The sequence below is a fragment of the Netta rufina genome (assembly GCF_964035555.1).
Source record: "Netta rufina genome assembly, chromosome: 12".
Classification (NCBI taxonomy): domain Eukaryota; kingdom Metazoa; phylum Chordata; class Aves; order Anseriformes; family Anatidae; genus Netta; species Netta rufina.
The window spans coordinates 21,855,224-21,876,431 of record NC_140135.1 but is presented as its reverse complement, the minus strand read 5'-3'; the positions used below and the strand labels follow the sequence as shown (position 1 = coordinate 21,876,431).

The 21,208-nt window shown below is 37.1% G+C and overlaps 1 protein-coding gene across 1 annotated transcript; it reads left to right on the top strand.

Moving 5' to 3' along the window:
• The first annotated feature begins 6,313 nt into the window (after positions 1–6,313).
• Positions 6,314–20,283, top strand: ZC3H12B (zinc finger CCCH-type containing 12B). The gene is made up of 5 exons (XM_084294383.1): positions 6,314–7,060; positions 11,103–11,242; positions 11,992–12,226; positions 12,318–12,424; positions 12,967–20,283. Exons 1-5 carry the CDS (start codon positions 6,450–6,452, stop codon positions 14,385–14,387), a joined length of 2,514 nt encoding a protein of 837 aa, XP_084150509.1. The 5' UTR covers positions 6,314–6,449; the 3' UTR covers positions 14,388–20,283.
• Positions 20,284–21,208: the final 925 nt, after the last annotated feature.

The following is a 21,208-nucleotide window of genomic DNA, read 5'->3' as shown; positions in this document are numbered from 1 at the left end:
TTACCCCTTTAGAACCTTCCTTTAGACTCCTTTGGCGTCCCTGCAAAGTCATAGAATCACAGAATATCCCAAGTTGGAAGGGACCGATGAGGATCATCAAGTCCAACTCCTAGCTCCACACTTGTCTACCCAAAAATTCAGACCGTATGACAAAGAGCACAGTCCAAATGCTTCTTAAACTCTTGACAGGCTTGGTGTCATGACTATGTCCTTAGGGGCCTGTTCCAGCATGCAACAACCCTCTCACTGAAGAACCTCTTCCTGATATCCAGCCAGAACCTCCGCTGTTGAAGCTGGACACCATTCCCTCGGGTCCTACATGTATTGCTGGTCGCTAAAGAGAAGATTGGTGTCTGCCCCCCTCTCCCCATCGTGAGGAAGTTGTGGACTGTGATGAGGTCTCTCCTCAGCCTACTCTTTTCCAGGCTGAACAGGCCAAGTGACCTCAACCACTCGTCGTACGTCTTCCCCTCCAGGCCCTTCACCATCTTTGTAGCCCTTCTCTGGACACTCTCCAACAGTTTCACGTCCTTTTTGTACTGTGGTGCCCAGAAGTGCACACAGTACTACTACTAAAGCTGCCTGGAAAAACTCACCCACAACAATACCAAAATGATCCTTGTAGTTTTTCTTCTGTTCAAATTATCGCTTGTTTAATTCATTTGTAATTTGTCATCATAATTCTAGATTATGTTTTATCTGAGAAGGGACTATATGGTTAGAATAGAATAGGAACTGACTGAGGTCCCTAGATAAGTCTGTACTACCCCCAACAGATAATATGAATCAGAAATAAAATAATATTGTCAGTATTCCACTATAAGATTATGTATTTGAATTACTGAAAAGTGCAGTGTAGAAAAAAAAAAAAAAATATATATATATATATATTTATATATCTATGTATTATTACAGCATTCAGTTTTTAGTCTAAATGCCAGTAAGTTGATTGCATACATACATTGCTGCTGATTGGAAGCTCTGTCAAAGATGTGAAAACAACTACATTCAGTGCCACGTGTCAAAAAATGCTGAACTTTGTCATTTAAAGCAAGAAGCAGGAAGATTAACAGCCAGGAAATGTTTTTTTTATGGATGTGGATAATGTGAACTAGCAAATGATATTTTATATGTATGTAAATACATATATTTTAACAAATAAAGCAAAGTTCTAAAGGGGCAAAGTTCTAAAGGGGCAAATAAATGCAAAAAGTATTTTGCATTGTATGTTTGTATGCATTTCCCTTTAATGAACCTTAATGGGCATCAGACAGGAAAGGCAACAAGAGGGAAAGCCCTTGGTGCTGTTTGTGAGAGTGCTGCATGTTCCTGCCTGTGCAGATCTGTGCTCTGCTCTCTTCGCTTACTAGGATTATGTGATCAGCCTTGCTACTGGTTGGAGCTGGGGCTATGGAGCAGCTCAGTGTTTTCTGAACAGAAACCATGGTTACTCGGTACAGTATATAGTGTGTTTTTGACAAGTGATATTTAGGAGCCTGTAAGCAGCATGAGAAGCAAGAAACAACATTAGCAACTATAAAAGTGCCTTAAAATTATTAAGTTAGGCTTCAATGGCAATAAGTGCAAACATGATGAAACAAGAATCTCAGTTGACGAGGTAGTGAGGGGGTAGTGAGGGGTAGTAAGCTAATTATGAAAAGCTTAATAAAAATATCCAAAACAAATTGTAAAAGCAGTAAAAAAAAATTGGAGGACTTATACTTGGCTTAATGTCAAGATAAAATGTTAATCTTCTGTTTGCTTAACACCATTTCACCTTTCCTGCGAGAAGGTATAAACGGCGGTGGCCACGACTCTTCTCTGGGTTCTTGGACTTGAAGTAGTGAGATTGAAAATGTTATCACTTTATTTATTTATTAGGACACAAGGAAACAGCTTCAATTTGCACTACAGGAGGATTAGTTTAGATGTCAGGTAGAATTTCTACGCAGGAAGGGTGGCTGGGCATTGGAACAGCTTGCCCAGGGAAGTGGTGGAGTCGCCATCCCTGGAGGTATTTAAGAGACGTGGGTGTGGCGGCTAGCTACAGGGCTTAGCAGTGGACTTGCAGTGTTAGGTGATGGGTGGACCTGATGCTCTTAGGAGTACTTTCCAACCTAAATGATCCTATGATTCTATTTCCTCTCAGCATCAAGCTTCTGTTAAAGCAATTTTGTAAGTTCCTACTTACTGTTTTTAATCAGAAATTTCTTTAGTTTGGCTGTTGCAAAGGAAGCAGTTGTACAATGGACATAAGTGGTGAATTCAAGACACCCTGTGCTTAAGTATTTGAAGGTACTGAGAAAAGAGAAAATAATTTTCCTGATGGGCCAACATAATAGATGACCCCCTTTTTTTTTTAAGGAGAAGCATGTGGTCCAATAAGAAGGGATAATATACTAAATGCTTGCCATGCTGATGCTGTAGGTGGAGAGGTAATGACTGGTTTTGTAGGAGCTCTCTGTACAAAAGTGCGTAAGTTTGTAAACATGCGCTCTGGAGACTGCTTCCCTCATTTTCTGGTAACATGGCAGTTGATGCTAGAACAGGTTACCTAAACTATTTGAAAAAATTGCATGTTGTGAAAACAGCTTTGCGTGCTGGTTGTTCAAAGAAAATGAGAAAACCTTGTGGCTTTTCCTGAGGCTACGATGCCTACATACTTTTTTTTTTTTTTTTCCTGTGTGTTTATATTTTAAATTATTTTTGAATTCAGGATTACTTAGGTCTAACTATGATCTAACTGTTGACTTCTTGTTAAAATAGGAGCTTACTTTCAGGGAAGGAAAAATAAAATTTTTGATAAAGTGCTTATATGATGTTAAATAACAGAAAACTAAATATATGTATATCTAACTGGGAGAATGCAACAAAATGGTGATATGTGCAAATAAGAGATACTGTTTTCCAGCTAAGAAAGAGGGAAAACAAACAAACAAACAAACATTTACAGTTGCCTTTAAAAAAAAGAAAAGTTGAAAAATCTAAATGTGGAATAAATAGTCATAAGTGATAGTGACAATCCTAAACAGATTATTTATTGACTGTAAAAAAATCATGGTCTGTTTTAAAGTGGATCCAGTTGATTTCACTTCCAGTTGGGTGGGAACATATTTCGCTTGCAGCTTAAAGTGTTATCTAAGCACTTGTAAGAAAATGTAAATTTGGTCCTGTAAAAATTAGTTTAAGTGGATTATTGTATGTATATGTGCATCACAAAAAGGGCATGAATGAGTGAGAGTTGTTACATTTGTCACTATTTGGAGTAATTTTGAGATTGCTAATGGTCATTAGTCAAGCTAGCCACTCTGCATGATATGAGAACTAGGACTATATTTTTAGAAGGTGCTTTTTTTTTTTTTTTTTTTTTTTTTTTTTTTTTCTTCTTCTTAACCTTTATTTTCATTTCACGGTTGATGATTGGAGTAATTCCCTCTTAACCACTTTACAAGGTCACCAGTGAATTGAATAAAATATGAAAGACTTTTTCCTCAAAGCAAACAAAGCACACAATCATAAAATTTTAATCTAAGATACTTGCCTGTAATTGCTCATTAGTAAACACAGATTTTCTTTAATACCTCCTACCTTTCAGGTCTAAAATCACAACTAGAATGTCTGTAGGTAGATATGTGTTTTGAGACGTTAGGTAGTATCACTGGAAATGTTGGTTGAAGCTCATTGTATTCTGGGTAAATATCTCCCATCTCTACCAGCGTGTAAATTTACCACAGCTAAGTGAAATGTATAACTGAAGAGCATAAATTAGAGTGCAGTCTTGTAGATTTTTACTGCTTGGCCTGTTTATGGTAATTAAAAATTACCATGTAAGCATTCCATAGACAAATAATATTTTTTCACCTTGAAACAGTTTAAAGCCAATAAGGATCTGTCTTGGAAATGCTTTGACATTTTAGTGGGTTTGATCATCAAATTTTATCACTCTTCTAAAATTGTTTTTCTCTGAAATTTTCTCATAAGCAACAGAAAAACACCATTTAGTGTAGAGAAGTAGCGAAGGAGGAAAGCCTTTTGAGATGGGTGGTATATTAGGGGGCTGTGACTTTCAGCATCTTATCACCTAAAAGTGAAAGGATATGAAACTAAGGATGAACAATCTCTGCCTTATGTGCACGCTGCTGGTTCTTTCATTTTCTTTGTGTCTTATAATGCTTTGTAAACAGTCCTCGTTTTTCAGCAAAAAGTAGAAACCATTTTTTCGTTTAAAAATACCTTGTGTGCAAGATATTTTTTTTATATAGATATATATCTATCTCAGCAAATTAAAATGTTAGTGCATGTCAGCGTTTCCATTATTAGTCTCTTGATTTAAACATCTAACGATTTTTGCTCTGTGCAACAATCTAAGATTCTGTTTTTAGGAAGAAAATCAAATAAATAATAAAATGAATAGTGTCAGAGGTTTTATTTTAGCCATGCTAGATGCACCTTTTCCCTTCCAATGCAGACTCCAGTACTTGTTTTCATACCTTAGGTTTAGCAATGCTGTACAGCACAGTAACTCCTTTGACGTACATTAACAGAGTATTTCTCCTGTTGCTTTCTGTTTTGGTAGACTGCAGTAACTAAGTAAGGGCCACTTTGGTCTCTTGGGAAGATGGGAATGAGATTTTTTAAAAGCTTTTGAATACAAGTGTATTTGGTAACATCTTGCATATAAATGATTCACATGCTTTTTTGAGTACTTTTTGGAGGAAAGCTTCGTTGTCTTTTAATGCTAGCTTAAATCCTGAAGGAGTGGAAGAGATGTGAGAGGAAACGAAAAAAGTGCATGACAGAGATGTAAATTTATTCTTAGTTACATCAGTGAGGTGCATTATTAGAGGAGGACATCTTTGGCTGATCTGTGTTCCAGTGCCGAAGTCATGCTTATTTTGTATCACAAAAATTATCATAACAATCCTGGGAAAGACCTTTTAATGTGTCCACAGCTTACATTTACAGAATTCTGCAGAACACAAAGGTAACAGGCAGAAGTATATTTGAAAACTGAGGTCAGTACTACGGTTTCATTTGTGATTGCTGTTTAAATGCAGGATCATGTTCCTCATGCTTCTTCAGACTACATATTTGCTGACAGAAGTCTCTACTACAGGTGTAGCTTTAAAACAGTTTATGCTCTTTTGAGACTTGGGTACCTTTTCATTTTCTCTTTCACTCTTTCTTATTTTTGTCTGTAGCTACCTAAGGAGATTGCTTTAACAGAAGCAAAATGTATTAAAATGAGGAACCGGATTTAAAATAAATGCCTTCATCATGACAATTAAATCATTATTTTTCATTACTCACACTGAATTCTGTTTTCTCAGTCTGCTGTTTTACAAAGAGGAGTGGGGCTTGCAACTGTCTGAAAGAAGGCATCTTGTTAATTACTTTCATCAGCTTGTCAATGTTGCTGGTTGAAGCTGAAATCCCTTTTATGCCTTTAGTGCTAATTTATTAATTCCTTTTATTATTCCATGTTTCTCCATTAGTTTTCTCCAGCTACCTGTATTTATCTATAGGTCTGAGATGACCCTTTTCTCTAAAACATGTTTTGCAATTCTTTTTAAAAAAATATTTTTCAAAGTCTCCATGACGTCAGTTCAGCACTTCGTAAGTCACCTTGATCTTCTACTTTTGCAGACCTATCAACAGGATTCCTTGAACATTTTTTCTTCTGGTATAAGACATGAATTACAAGCATGTATCCTGACTTTTTGACAAAATGTAGTACCCATCCTTGATTTTGGAATTTTCAGTGTAGTAGGTACAGTAAACAAAAAACGCAAGATTATTGTTGTGTAGAACCTTTTTGCATGTTTGTATTTACCTTTGCATGTCTAGCAGCCAGTTTACACTAAACTTAAGAAAGTTTGGCTTGTCAACTCTGATTGTAAAACCTTACTGAAAGAGACTGAAATGGCTTATGGTAGAACTTATGTGTACTGGAACTCCACACAATTGTTGCTGAAGTGTACAAACTGTTTCTGCAGTAGAAGGCTGTAAAGACAGCTTTCTAGTGAAAGTCATGGGTCACCCTTTTCATTTTTTTTTTCTGTAAGTATTAATAAGATACTCCAGTAATTACAGCTGTAATTAATACTGAGGAAAGTAAATTTTTCATGTGTAAAGAGACAACAAAATTATGTGCTTTATATGATCAATCTTCATGTGGAAATCTGAATGACTAGGGACCTCTATTGACTTGTAAACAAAGTTAGCATAGTGAAGTATTTTGCAGAATTCAACGAAAGCTAATTTTTATCTTTTTATTTTTTAAAGGAACTTCATGTTGGCGTTGTTTATGCCAGAACATAGTAAGCAAGGCATAGCTCCAGACTTGTGTAAACTTTTATCTAGCCAACACGATGCAATTGAGTATGAATTCCAGGTTGCTCTGGAAATGAAAGAGAAGTTCTGAGCTCTCTGGCTGGAGGCTGAACGTGATGACGGCCTGGTCCATGGTAGGGAAGCTGAAAATGGAGAAGAGGCACTCCAGAGAAGACAGAAACGTGGAACAAGATGCTGGGGAATGCAGTGCTGAATCCGAGGAATGGACGAGTTCAGAAAGTGAACCTGAGCAACCATACTTCAGAAGCAGCTGTAGCAATATTCAGTGGAGAGAAAAGGAGGTTTCCACTAAACCACATCGGCCACTCTGTCGCTCCCCTTGTTTGGATCGCCCAAGTTTTTCACAGAGCAGTATAACACAAGACCTGAAGCTAGATGAATGCAAAACGAGTTTGGACAAGGAATACCAAGCTAAAATGGATTTTGCTTTAAAACTTGGGTATGCAGGAGATCAGATCCAGGCTGTACTGAATAAACTGGGAGCAGATGCGCTCATCAATGATGTTCTGGCTGAACTTGTGAGACTTGGCAACAAAAGTGAATCAGAAGGACAGAACAGTGCCAGCAGTACCACTAGTACTCTGGTGCCAAGAGGCCCTTGTCCAAAGGAAATAGCAAGCCCTGAATTGTCACTTGAAGATGAAGTTGTGGATAACAGTGATAACTTGAGGCCAATCGTCATTGATGGAAGCAATGTGGCTATGAGGTGGGTCTCCCTGTCACAACATTTGAAAATAATAAATCACAAAAATATTTTTGAGCAGAATTGATATTGACTGTAAAGTCATTTTAAGTTGTATAGTATATTTACACTGAGAGCAAATTTTCCTTATGGAGTCTTTACTCCAGGCTTTTAAATATGATGTCACTCCTTTGTATGTCACTCCTTTATATCCCTGTTCCCCCTACCCCCTCTTTAAACCAACTTCTCCCCTCAAACCTGTTGTTCCAGCAATTTAACTATGCTGTGCTTTTGAGTGGATGGGTTTAATTCCTTTTTAAGTCCTTGAACGATGTTTCAAATTATTCCTCTTTATTACCCAGAAGTAACCGAATAGGAGAGGAAAACCTTGTTCTTTCAAAAATGACATGTAGTATATGCTGATGATATGCAGTGGACTTCAGGGAAGTTGAACTATTGCTGATCAAGCTTGCTTGGAATTCAGGGCGATTTAGCAGTGTCAGTACAGGGCTGTGCATGAGCTGAACATGCTGACTCACACACCTATGGTGCTTGTAAATTCAGACACGTGTGGACACATGCACATGGCTGTTTGGGTAAACACTAGCTCAGGAGAGTTCTGTCCCATGCCACGTAGGAGCATGTCTGTAGAACACACAGTTAGCTAGACAATGCTTTTGCTTTTCATTGAGGAAAGTATATTTTTCTATAAGGGAGTTGTTTAAACTGTCTGGTGATCAGTGGTATTAAGATTTTTGAGGTTCTTTTTTTATGAAGATGTCCTTTAGTATCAGCTTTTTGCTCTAAAAGAATTTGTGTTAAGATTCTTTTTCTACGTATTAAGAAAATTCAAATTTTTATAGGTGTATTGAGTTTTAATGGTGTAGTAGTTTTAAACTGAAAGAGTGTAGAGGAAATACAAGGAAGAAATTCTTTACTTGGAGGGTGTTGAAGGCACAGGTACAGACACTGGCACAGGCTGTCCAGAGAAGCTGTGGATGTCCCATCCCTGAAAGTGCTCAAGGCCAGGCTGGATGGGGCTTTAGGAAACCTGGTGTGATGGGAGGTGTCCCTGCTTGTGATAGGGGGGTGGTACTGGATGATCTTGAAGGTCCCTTCCATCCCAAGCTGTTCTGTGATTCTGTGTCTCATTATGTACGCATTTGTCTTCCTGAGCAACCGTGGCATGTATTGAGGCCCTGCTTCCTAAGAAGTGTCTGAACATCACTTGCTGATGCGATTTTTTTTTTCCTTCTTTTGCTTCTGTGCTTCCTCTGCTTTTCTTTCATTAAACTTCTCCTGTCTCAAACCTGCATGGTTTTTATTCCTCCATCTCATTTTCTCTGTCCTGCTAAGGAGGGGGAGTGAGAGAGCAGCTATGTGGTACTTAGCTGCCTATCAGTATTAAACTACAACACCATCCAAAAGATGTCTCTGTAAAGCAACATCACCAATACCAGTTTTCTTAACTTTTTTTTTTCTTTTTCTTTTTCTGTTTGTTTTATTTTCAGCCTCTGTACTGCTTGAATTACTCCTGACAGCAGCTAAAGGAAAGTGTGTGCATGTACTCTGATTGCATAGCTTAGCACTGACACTCTGTTTCTGAAAAAAAATGCGTATGAAAATTTACAAGAATATTAAATTCTGTAAAATCTGAAATGTACAACATCTAAAGAAAATTGTTTTAGTAACATTGTTGCTGTTGTACAAATTATTAATTTAAGTTGCAAGGATTTGGAAAATGCTGGTGAACCATAGGCCTTAGTTATACCATAGATATTAGATACCTGTCTGCCTTTAGTCTATTTCAGTGTTACTTTGTATGACATTTTGAGCCCAAGAAGAGCACATATCCTGCTACACTCTGGTAATCTGTGATTTTTTTCCAATAATAATAATGAGATTATTAAAGTAAAATTTGAGTGATTATCTATAGAATAATACTAAAGAGAATTTCAATAACATGCAAATCTCTTAATTATGCAGCATTGCTCTACAGGCTGAGAATACCTGAAAAAGGTAATACACTTCTTATGTTTATAAATAGTGCAGTCGTTGGTGATGTAAATGGCAACCTTGCCTTGAAGGTAAATTATATATATTGTATCTGAAAGGTGTCTAGAAAGAACCATTTCCATTTCCAGTATAGGAATTTTCTTGCCCGGTTTTGGGGGCAGCTTAGAACAGGATGGTACAGCAACTGGATGCCACTTTGTGTACAGCCAGTGCCAACTGCTTTAAGTAGTGGGAGGCATTCATGGCATTGTATAGAGCCACAGAGCCTCCTTAATTACAGCCAACTGCTTGGACTACCCACATGCTGTGGGGCTGCTATAGAGGAGTCATCTCCTGTATTTCGCACTGCTAGCTAGGCCTCTGGTTATTTCTGGTGAGGGGTGTCATCACTGCACATGGCCCTTCCAGTGTTCTGGGAGCCTCCTGGGCCGGGCCATACAGCCTACTCTACTTTTACACTCTATTTTTTGGGTAAAGAAAACAGGCTTGATTCTAAATATGAAATCCAGACATAAGGCAATCTGTATGTCTTTCTTACCTGTGTAGAATAAGTAGAATCATAAAATATCCTGAGTTGGAAGGAGCCCACCAGGACCATCGAGTCCAAACCCTGGGTTCCCAAAAGGACCACCCAAAAATCAGACCATGTGTCTTGAGAGTGTTGTCCAAGTACTTCTTGAACTATGTCAGGCTTGGTGCAGTGACCACTGCCCTGGGGAGCCCGTTCCAGTGCCCAACCACCCTTGGTGCAGAACCCGCTCAAACACCCAGCCTGACCCTCCCCTATTCCACTGTCCCAGCCCCATGCTGGTCCCTTGGGTCCTGTTGCTAGCCCCAGAGAGCAGAGCTCAGCGCCTGCCCCTCCACTCCCCTCGTGAGGCAGCTGAAGGTCACCATGAGGCCTACCCTCGGCCTGCTCTGCTCTGGGCTGAACAAACCGAAGGGCCTCCTCAACTGCTCCTCATGCGTCTTGCTCTCTAGAGCCTTCACTACTTTTGTTGCACTCCTTTGGACAATCTCTATTAGTTTTGTGTCCTTTATATTGTGGTGCCCAAATCTGGACACGGTACTTGAGGTGACACTGCACCAGCACAGAGTAGGGTGGGACAATTGCTTCCTTCGACGGGCTAGCAGTGCTCTGCTTGATGCACCCTAGGATGTGGTTGGCCCTCCTCGGAGGCCAAATACTAAGGATGTAATGCTTAATATACGTACTCATGTACATGTATTATTCAGGTATTCCTGAACTATTTCCCGAGAGGATTTACAATGAACTGAAGAATCAGGTTTTATGTTTAGCAAATCAAGACAGGTACACCTGTGAGGTAGACTGAATGAGATTCGTAAATAAAATTTTAACTAGATTCTACCAAGCCTCTAAATATACTTTGAAAATGAAGTGATGTAAAGCTACTTTAAACCCCCCTTTTCTCACTTAGTTGCAGTTTCAGAGACTCCAGTTTGTTTCAGAAAACAAATTGTTGATTTTGGTGGGAAGAAAGGAAGGAGCTCCAACAACTTAATTATTTCTGTCTAAGAAAGAGAAATAAATCAATATATAAAGTAATGAAAAAAGCAGAATGTTTATTAAACTTTTGTAAACTTTTTTCTTTTTTTTTAATCTAGATGTTTAAAAGCAACTATATTACCCATGACAGCAAGCATGGTTAGTTTCTTTCTTTTCTATTATAACTATCTTTTTATGGTGCTACTTAAGGTAAGCTTAATTTGTTGGGGGAGGTAATAATTTTTCATCAGGTCACCTAATAGAATGAAAAAGCAGAAATTTCACCAGCAGAAAAAGCAGTCAAATGTCACCATTTCTAATGCCTGAGTATCAGCATTGTAATCTGATGATTAAATAGCTCTGGACAACTGTCATTTTCCAGCTATATAAGCTGGTTTAATAAAAAGATTTACTTGTCTTTACAAACTCTGTTTCCTTTATATCCATAGACCACAGCAGCTTTGAAAGGAAAAGAACAACAAAACCCAAAGTCAAATGTATCTTTTGTCTTTGCTGTTTCTAAGACTTCTGCATTTTTTTCAGCCATGGAAATAAAGAAGGATTTTCCTGTCGGGGAATTCAACTAGCTGTTGATTGGTTTCTGGAAAAAGGACATAAAGATATCACTGTGTTTGTACCTGCATGGAGAAAAGAACAGTCTCGACCTGATGCACCAATTACAGGTAATGGATCAAGATTTTTTTTGACCCCTTGGTTTAAATAAATAAATGTGGTGTAGTAAAACAGAACTGCGTCATCCTTCTAATGGGTACTACATACTGGATTGTGGACAATACTCAACTGGGTTGAGCCCCAACAACTCAATTGTTCGTTTGAAAATATGACAATTTCACCGGTGAAGAACACATTTGGTATTTGCATCTGCAAAAAATGGTAGGTTTTGTAGTATTTATGGATCACGTCAATGCTGTTGAGTGAGGTATTCCTAATTTTTCCACTAGCAAACATTGTTTAGTATACAGGAACTGATTCTTAGTTGCTGGGCTAGTATAAAAATAAGCTGTATAAGGGCAGGGACTAATTTAATAGTGTTATCTTGAACACTGAAGAAGCAGAATGTGCTTTGACCTATAGACAGTACTTAAATTTTATTCTAGGCTAACAAGAAAGATATTTTAAGACAGTAACAACTGAATTCTTGACATGTATGTTTTCTCCCTCTTTCTGAACGTAGTTGTTTACACAGGAGCAGAGCAGTTATGAAGGTTAAATGTTGAATATTTATCTATTGCTTTGAAAGCTCAGAAAAAAAAGTGGCATGCTCTTTTTTTTTTAAATGATAATGAGGACCATATATGCACATAGTTACAAAATACCACTTCAGAAAAGAGGAAGAGAAATAAAAGCTGCATTAAAAAAAAAAAAAAAAAAAGGACTTTAAAGAAGCTTCTTGACTAAACTTATTTTACAGATCAAGAAATCTTACGTAAATTGGAGAAAGAAAAAATTCTTGTTTTCACCCCATCTCGAAGAGTTCAAGGAAGAAGAGTAGTTTGCTATGATGACCGATTCATAGTAAAACTTGCTTTTGACTCAGATGGCATCATTGTATCAAATGACAACTATAGGGATCTTCAGAACGAAAAACCAGAATGGAAGAAGTTCATAGAGGAGCGACTGCTAATGTATTCTTTTGTGAATGACAAGTATGTTTTTTTTCTTCATAAGTTAGGCAAATTTGCCAATTCAGAATCCTTGTTAAAAGCTGAATTTCACATTTCATTTATTTTGCATCAGATTTATGCCTCCTGATGATCCTTTAGGACGCCATGGTCCAAGCCTTGAAAATTTCTTAAGGAAAAGGCCAGTTATTCCTGAACATAAAAAACAACCGTGTCCTTACGGTAAGTGCCTAAGTCAGATTGATTTGCTGTATTTGAAGGTAGGTGAAGCAAGCAATTAATTAACATAATCTCTTTACTTTAAAAAAAGAAACAACTTATTTTTCTTGTTGTCATCCAAGCACTGTATTTATTTTTTATACCCGTCATGCCAATATTAATAAGAACAATATAGCAGAAAATTAAGGCCAACCAGATATAGCTTGTGTATATCACAGCTTTTTGCTATTTTTTTTTTCTGTTTTTTTATTCAAGGAAGGAGATTCATAACCATACAGACCATGTTAGAGTGCTGTTTGTTTTGTATAGCATTGATTATGGTGTCAGTATTGAAATCATGAACAGTAGAAAGAAAAGTTATGTGTCTTGCCCTTGAGACAGTGATATACCTGGCTATAGGTAATAACAGAGTTTGACTACTTGTTTATATAATTATTCCTTACAGTTATAGTAAAGAAACATTACAAGTAAGAAACAGTTAAAGAGAAAGATAGTAGTGTCAATTAACCTTTGGTTTATTTATCTTGCGAATACTTTTCTTACAGGTAAAAAGTGCACCTATGGGCACAAATGTAAATATTACCACCCAGAACGGGCAAACCAACCTCAAAGGTCAGTAGCGGATGAGCTTCGGATAAGTGCCAAATTATCTGCTGTGAAAACTATGAGTGAGGGAGCCTTGGCCAAATGTGGCACAGGGCCATCCAGCTCCAAAGGAGAGATCAGTTCTGAAGTGAAACGCATTGCCCCCAAACGCCAGTCAGATCCAAGCATTAGATCAGTAGCTGTGGAGCCTGAGGAAAAGTTAACAGTAGCCCGCAAGTCCGAGGCCAGCTCTGTCCCGTCTCTGGTTTCTGCATTAAGTGTACCAACGCTCCCTCCACCAAAAAGCCATGCAGCTGGTGCATTAAATACTCGTTCTGCAAGCAGTCCGGTGCCAGGTTCCTCACAGTTCACGCATCAGAAATCCTCACTGGAACACATGTCCAGTGTGCAATATCCTCCTATACTAGTCACCAATAGCCATGGCACCTCAGTTAGTTACACTGACCAGTATCCCAAATACGAATCGTTAGGGGACCATGGCTATTACTCCTTACTCAGTGATTTCTCCAACTTGAGCGTAAGTAGTATGCATAACACAGATTATTACGGGGCTGATACGGACCAGGGGATGTATTCTAGAAACTCAAGCCCCTGTCCTGACAATTGCTTAAGCCATACAAGTAATGATTCTTATTCCTCTTACAATGACTTGTATCTGGGTGTAGCAGATGCCAGTCCAGAAGACAATGTGAAGATCCATAGACTGCCATCGCAAAATCGTCTTCAGACTTTTTCCCATGGTTACCATGAAGCCTTAAATAGAGTTCAGAGTTACGGAACTGAAGAGCCTAAGCAATCCCTTCGCAAACAGTCAGTTTCCCACTTAGGCCTGCACGCCCAGCATTCAGTTGTTGGAGCACGGTCCAGTTGTCCAGGAGAATACCCTGTGCCTCAAAATATTCATCCATCAACTGCACAACCAAGCCGTGCCTTGGTCATGACAAGAATGGACAGCATTTCTGACTCACGGCTTTATGAAAGTAATCCTGCACGGCAGAGAAGACCACCTCTCTGTCGAGAACAGCATGCTAGCTGGGATCCGTTACCATGTGCATCAGACTCTTACACTTACCACTCGTATCCATTGAGTAACAACCTCATGCAGCCATGTTATGAACCTGTAATGGTAAGAAGCATGCCTGAGAAGATGGAGCAACTCTGGAGGAATCCATGGATTGGGATATGTGGTGAGCCACGGGAACCACATATCATTCCAGAACATCAGTATCAAACATACAAGAACCTCTGCAATATATTTCCACCAAGCATTGTCCTTTCTGTGATGGAAAAGAATCCCCACATGACAGATGCACAACAGCTGGCAGCTATGATTGTTGCCAAATTAAGAACAGGGCGTTAAATTACTTTAGCCTCTTTTGGATAAATGAAACTATACAGTGCATAGGAACTGGAATTAAAATGAAGACGGGAGTGGGCCAGTCTACTGTAAATATTTTCTAATAAGTTAGTATAAAGTCCTGTACACAGTAGCAATCATATATATAGATAGAGGCACTATATAAGAGTTGATTATATTGTAAATTTTAAGATTTTAAATATAGGGATTTTTAATAGTGTTTTACAGGAAATGCATACCTTGCTGCATGGATAGCTCATTAAGAACTACAATGTCACGTTCAGTGTCTCAAAGCTTTTAATACAAAATTATTGTTAGAAATTATATTGCATGTATTAGTGTACACTTTCAATTTGATTCTAAATACCTAATTGGCCTTTCAAAGCATGCTCTATACAGTCCCAGATGACTTTTAGGGTTTCAGCTTTGCCGCTTGACACTGCCTATTGGTACATCAAATAGCGGAAAAATAAACTTGAAAAAAATTACTCAATTTGTAGAAGGATAAACTGGTTGAATCTCTTTCAGCTTTTGAATGTCAGTATTGTTGGTACTTCTTAAATTTCAAAACTGTTCCCCAAGAGTTTATTGTCCAGTATGTTAGTTCAATCCAACAGAAGCCAAATACTTTATTAAATTAGGACCAAACCATTAAGGAGTATGAAGGTGTGAGCACCATTCAGTAAACAAAAAGATGTTTAACTGTAGCTTCCCTCTTCAGAATTGCCTGTCAACTGTGCAGTGAACAGCTGCTGTTCTAGATGATTAGAGAAGACAAAAGAAAATTGTCAGTTTTATGTAAATTGGATTACTCAGACTCAAGCAACAGGAACTGAATGTTAACTTGGAAGCTCATCAGTAACTAAGCCCTTCTGGAGGCAAGGATGGTATTTGGATGAAACTAACATGCAAGATCTTGAGAAGGGAGTGTGAGAGGCTGTTTCCTGAAAAGAGATGCTACAGTTTGGGCTTGTAGCAAGGTTGGCCTCGTTTTGCTCTTCAGCTCCACGCAAAGGTGTGCATTTGCCTCATGATGGTTTCTAGAGTCCTGTTTCAACAGGTGAGATAATTTTGTGTGGCATTGCTTGCGCAACTGGTATTTTGCTCAGGGTGGGAACCTTTGTAGCTAAATGTCTCCAAAAGAGGCGTTTATTGTTTTTTAAGCTGCACTGACTGAACGCCCTTTTTTGAATCCATTGTATATTTCAACATTTTGAACCATTACTAACTCGATATGTCTCGAGCTAGGACTTGTTGACTTCTACTGTAGTTTTTTTCATGAAAGTTGAGAAGGCCTGGTTTTATGGCCTTTTGTTTCTTCATGAGAAGGTGTGACACTGCCTAAATGTTTCTTACTGTGAAACACACGGAACGTGAGGCTGCAGTCAGGGTTGTTTCTGGTGTTTTGATAATGGCTTGCATGCTGCTTTCTAGTTCTCTGTTTGTCTGAGGAACAAAACATTATTTCCTCCATTTGTGTTACTGTAATAATGGTTGGTTTGATTCACAATATCTTGCAGGCTATTTATCATGTGTTCCTGTCAGGTCAAAAAAACCAACCAAACCAACAGCAAAGAAAACAATTAACGTGTGCAATGACAATTAACATACGGATAATTGATAACTGTACCGTTTCACACATGATAAATATTCTTCCATTGGAACAGGTAACATATATAATGACTATGTCATTATGTATTTCAATTTAATTAACTTGCAGGTGATTTTTGTATTTACACTTGATGTTTGAAAACAAGTAAGTTTTAATTAGTTGGTTAATGGGAAAAATAAGACTTTGGACACTTATAATAGTTGGAGAAAACAGAAAATTCTTGACCAATATTCAAATATGTTTCTTAGGAACCAGCATTTTCTGTTTTTAATTTGCAATTAATTCTTATTCTCTTCTCTTGCATGGTATAAGCAGCTGAGAGCAGTGCCTCAAATAACCAGAAATGACCTTTTGTTTGTTGATACAAATTGTATCTCTTTTTCTTGATTGTATAAAAACTGTTTAAAAAAAAAAAAAAAACACACCAAAAAAAACCCACAACCCATAAACCTCTAGATAAACTTCAGTATTACATATTCACCACAATGTTTGTGACACTATGTGTCACAGGGAAGTAGCCCATGAGTAATTATGAATCTTTTTTATTTAAAATGGGCACTTGTAGTTTATAGACAAACAAGGACAACTTTTCAGAACCAGTTTAATATGTGCACAGAAACTGTGTGTACACCTCAAAGCATTACATGATTATCTTTAGTCTATTAAGCAGATACATTCTTGCACTAAACTTTATGTAAAAATCTTGCTGTTAGCTCATCTGCATGTGTTTAAAATGTAACAATATAATTGCTGTAGACACTGCTTTATTCTTAACAGATTCATTTATAAATTATTTAGGTTTAAAATGAAGTTTATTGTGCACTCACGTTTTCCATCTTGCATGGAATTAAATACTTGTATGTAGAAAAATGTTTGTTCCCTTTTTCTCCAATTATAAAGATAAGCTATCTTAAGAGGGTTTGGTAGGTGTTTTTGATGCTTTCAGATGTGGAAGCCTAAGCAGAAGTTACTGTATGAAGTTGTGGGTGGTTTCTGGAGAAACTCGTTTTTGTAGGACTTGTCTAGTTATTTTAATTTTCACTAACTTTGGTCTTACTGGTAAAAAGGAATTATTCTGAACAACGGGAATGCTATGCTACTGCAAACCCAGCATACCATTTCCCAAAGGCACTTCAAGGCAAAATTGTCTTTTTCTAAGAAGCTATTTGCATCCATCCTGCGTAGAGTTATAGACTGGGCAGTGTAGCCTTGTGGAAATAATTTGCAAATCTTGTGCTTGTTTAGTCCTCCTTAGAGGTAATGAAACTTTTATATGTGACGTAGTCTTTCCTAATCAACTAGTTTAAGTGATAATTTTGCCATCCACATCTGTTCTGAGATATGTTTACAAGCCAATTCATAACACTGACACATTAATTAACCTTCAGTGCGTAAGCTTAGATTTCTTCTTACATGGAAGAGTTGATCTTATTAATACATGACCATAACTGTCTATATTGTAAATATAAGACTTTGTATAAATGCTCTTTTTGAGAGCATGGTATTTAAATGTTTTTAAAACTGTAAGAGAACAGTTCTAGAAACTATGTTTTAATAAAATCCATAGAATTAACAAAATCCTAGATGAGAAACTGGGAAAAAAGAAAGTGGAAAGGTGAAATCCTGGCCTGTTTCAATCAGCAAGAGTTAAGCAGTAGACTTTAGCAGGCCCAGGGCACACTTCGGGAGTTCTGAATTACTGATCTTTAATCTTTAGCTATATCATTTTCACATAATTTATCACTTAAGTTCACAATGTTAAATTCATGATTCAAAAATCAAATGCTTTATGAGATGTCAGCCTAAGTTATTTTATGTGTTTTTGTAAGAATTACATGTTAGTGATATATTCAGTTGTACATACAGTATATTTGACTAACGTTAGTCCTGTTGTTGTCTTATTGAGCTACAGTAGTGGGCTTTATTCATCTGTAGAATTAAACGTTATGGTTTAATTGTTGTAAAATTTTATAAATCTCTTTGGGTTGCTTTGGTTGACCCAAATATAATGTAAGTCTCAATGACAAAATGAGTGAAAAATGGGTGTTAAACCAGTTATGTGGTATTTCTAAAACACTAGTAAGTGTGCAATGCTCTAGCTGCAGCTGCATGTATTTCATTCACTAGCATGAGTCTGTTTATGTTCAGCTTTTTGTAAAAATGTTTTAAATTTTAAACACTTGAAAATAGTGGGCATATGGTTGCTTAGAACAAGCAGAAAAATTCTCCATTAAAAAGTAACAAAACACAAAAGCATCTATTTAGACACGTCCTCCATACATACTTTTAAAGCCAATTTGCCTCAAACTCTGAATTATGGCATTTTGGAATTCTTAATGATAAAGCCAGAAAATGCAAACAATAAATCCATTCAAGTAAGTCTAAGAAAATACTTGGTTGGTGGCATACATGTATACATGTGACTTATACCAAACTAGAATCGGGAACATTTCAGGGGATATATTTTGACTACAGTAATTTAAAAAAAAATCCATTCTAAAAAAAAGAAGGGACAGACATCATTTCTGTGACACTTTGCTCCACAGAAATACTACTTTTTCTTGACTTGCCAAAGGTTTACCTGAAACACTACTAATACCGGACTCATATTAGTCAGATCGTGAGACTTGAATAGTCAAATCTCATTATTATTACTATGGTAAGTGTTCAGCTTTAATACCCTTCTTATGTACCCCATAGCAGTCTGTGTGACAGAGCGCTATTAACTGTATTTCTTGCAATATTTCAACTAGAAAAATACAAGTGCACTGTTACTTAAATTACTCTCATGCCAGTGTTTGCTTAGCCTTTGAAGAGCCCTTATACAATATCTATGATTTTGGTCTTTGGTATTTATGTAAACATATTGAAATTATTGAGAGGAATCCAAAAGAAATATAGGCTGTAACCTGTACCTCCCTGCTCTGTGTAAAAGGTTTGCACAACTATTGAATATATATGAAATACGTTATACTTTATATATATATACATATAAACCTGCTTATTTAATAAAACTGAGAGCCACTGGTTTATTTGTTTCTAGCTTTTTATTTTTCAACCCTTTTTAGGAGAGAGCCCTGAAGAACTGTTTTGCCCAAAACAACTGTCACAGTCTGTCCAAATTATTTCTCTTTTTTTGTAGATGATTTACAGGAAAAATACCCAGATTCTGAAATCATACATAATGCTTAGATTTTCTGTCTGCATTTGAATCTGTGTAGGAAAAGGACAAGAATAAAGGTATCCACTTTACAGCAGAGGAGAGCCCTCTCCATACTATTTAGATCCCATTCGCTTGTCAATTTCTGTATTAAACAAATTTTCTTCGGCCATTTAAACACCTAATAATTTTCCATACTGGGTAGCAGGTGATACAATGTGCAACTGCTTTCACTCAAAATTGCTTTAAATTGTTTGGTGAAAAAATTAAAGGAAGTGGAAGGAAAATGATGTAAAATGATCTTTATCTGTATCTGAGTTTGCTTGAACATCTCACCATGTTTGTTCCCACAATGGCCAGCTAGCTGTAACCCTTCGTACTAGTGAAGTCAATTGGAGAGTGGCTGCCTTTAGGATTCACAAAACAAAATATTAAAGACTTGAAGAGCCAGGAATAAATTATCCTAATGTTTCCACTATTCCATCCAGTTACTTACATTGAAAACAAATTCAAAAGATGGCAAGGGACAAGAGGGATCAGAGGTTGTGAATGTGGCAGTCCCAAGGCCCTAACTTCGTCCTTCAGCAATTCCTATTTTCTTAGTTTATCCTAGCAGTCTTCCATAGGAGATGGAACTTTATTTCCAATCCCTTCTGTACCTTCTCTTTGGAGGTTTTTCGTTTGTTTGGTGGTTTGTTTGTTTGTTTTTCACCGGACAATAAAAACCTGTCTGGAAAGGTTAATTTACAGGGAGAAGGCAGTCTCAAGCAATCCTGCCCAATGCAAAGGAAAACATAAAGTACTTCAGGAATACATAAACACCGCCTTTCTTGTCCCCATTCAGAACATGTTTCTAGTAATGAAAATAAACAGCAGGCCGAAAAAGAAAATTTACTTAGAGCCTTTTTCAAAGGAGGGAAAAAGTGACATATGGCACAGTATTTGCCAGCATCATACTTCGCTTTTCATACTGTTGTTTGCATTGACTTCTGAGTACCAAATACACTAACTGTTACATTACTTGCTTTTTATGTCACTTGAACCGGTCAGCTTTAAATATTAAGATTATCTGTGCATTTTATTATATGCTATTAATACTAATTTTGTCATTTAATTATTTAGGTGTTACACTATTGTTTCTTTATAGAAGTTGAAACACTTATGTTTCTTTTCTCCAGCCATTCACAACTTCTTTTTTTTTTTTCCCCATTGTTCTATGCCTGCTCCCCCACCTTTCCCATCAGTAACGCTGTTTAAAATTCATGCCATTACTACAGCTTCTCCTTAAGTCTTTATATATATATATACACACACACATATATATATATGTATATATATACACATATATATATGGTATATGTGTGTGTGTGTGTGTGTGTATATCAGCTAGCAGTTTTGTTCTTTTCTACAATTATTCACAGCACTGGATTTAGCTATTTTGTTTGACTCTGCAATTAGATGAAACCCAGGACCTTTATTCTGTAATTCATTATGTGGGGGTGATGGCAGATAGAAAAGGCAGTAACTACAGCTGACAAAGAAACTATAATAGGACGTGATTTTACTGAGTAAACCTTTACCAAAGGGGAAAAAGGTCACGTACAGCACAGTATTTGCCAGCACTGCACCTTCCTTTTTGAACTGTTATGCTTGCACTGACAGGTCTCAGAAGTACCAAACACAGTACTTTAAGAAATTTAATACTCCACTTTGTACAGTAATAAAAGCACAAATCCTTTTCACTGAATATTTCCTAAATAAGCTTGAAGAACTACTGAGTAAAAGAAGTAACTTAAAATACTAAAAAGAGGAGAGGCTTACAGGAGAAATCCCCCATAACAGAAAAAGAAGTTTGCTTTCTTTTGCTTTGTGTGAAACCAGTACTGCTTGTTTTTAGAGAAAGAAATGTACGACATATCTTCCATTCTAAATAATTGTTGGCTGTCTGGTGGAAGACTAACTGGAGTAGGACAGGATGACAAAAAAAAAAATAGAAAAGAAAAAATACATTATGGACACTTAGGAAAGCCTTTACTTGATAGCCAGCCCAAG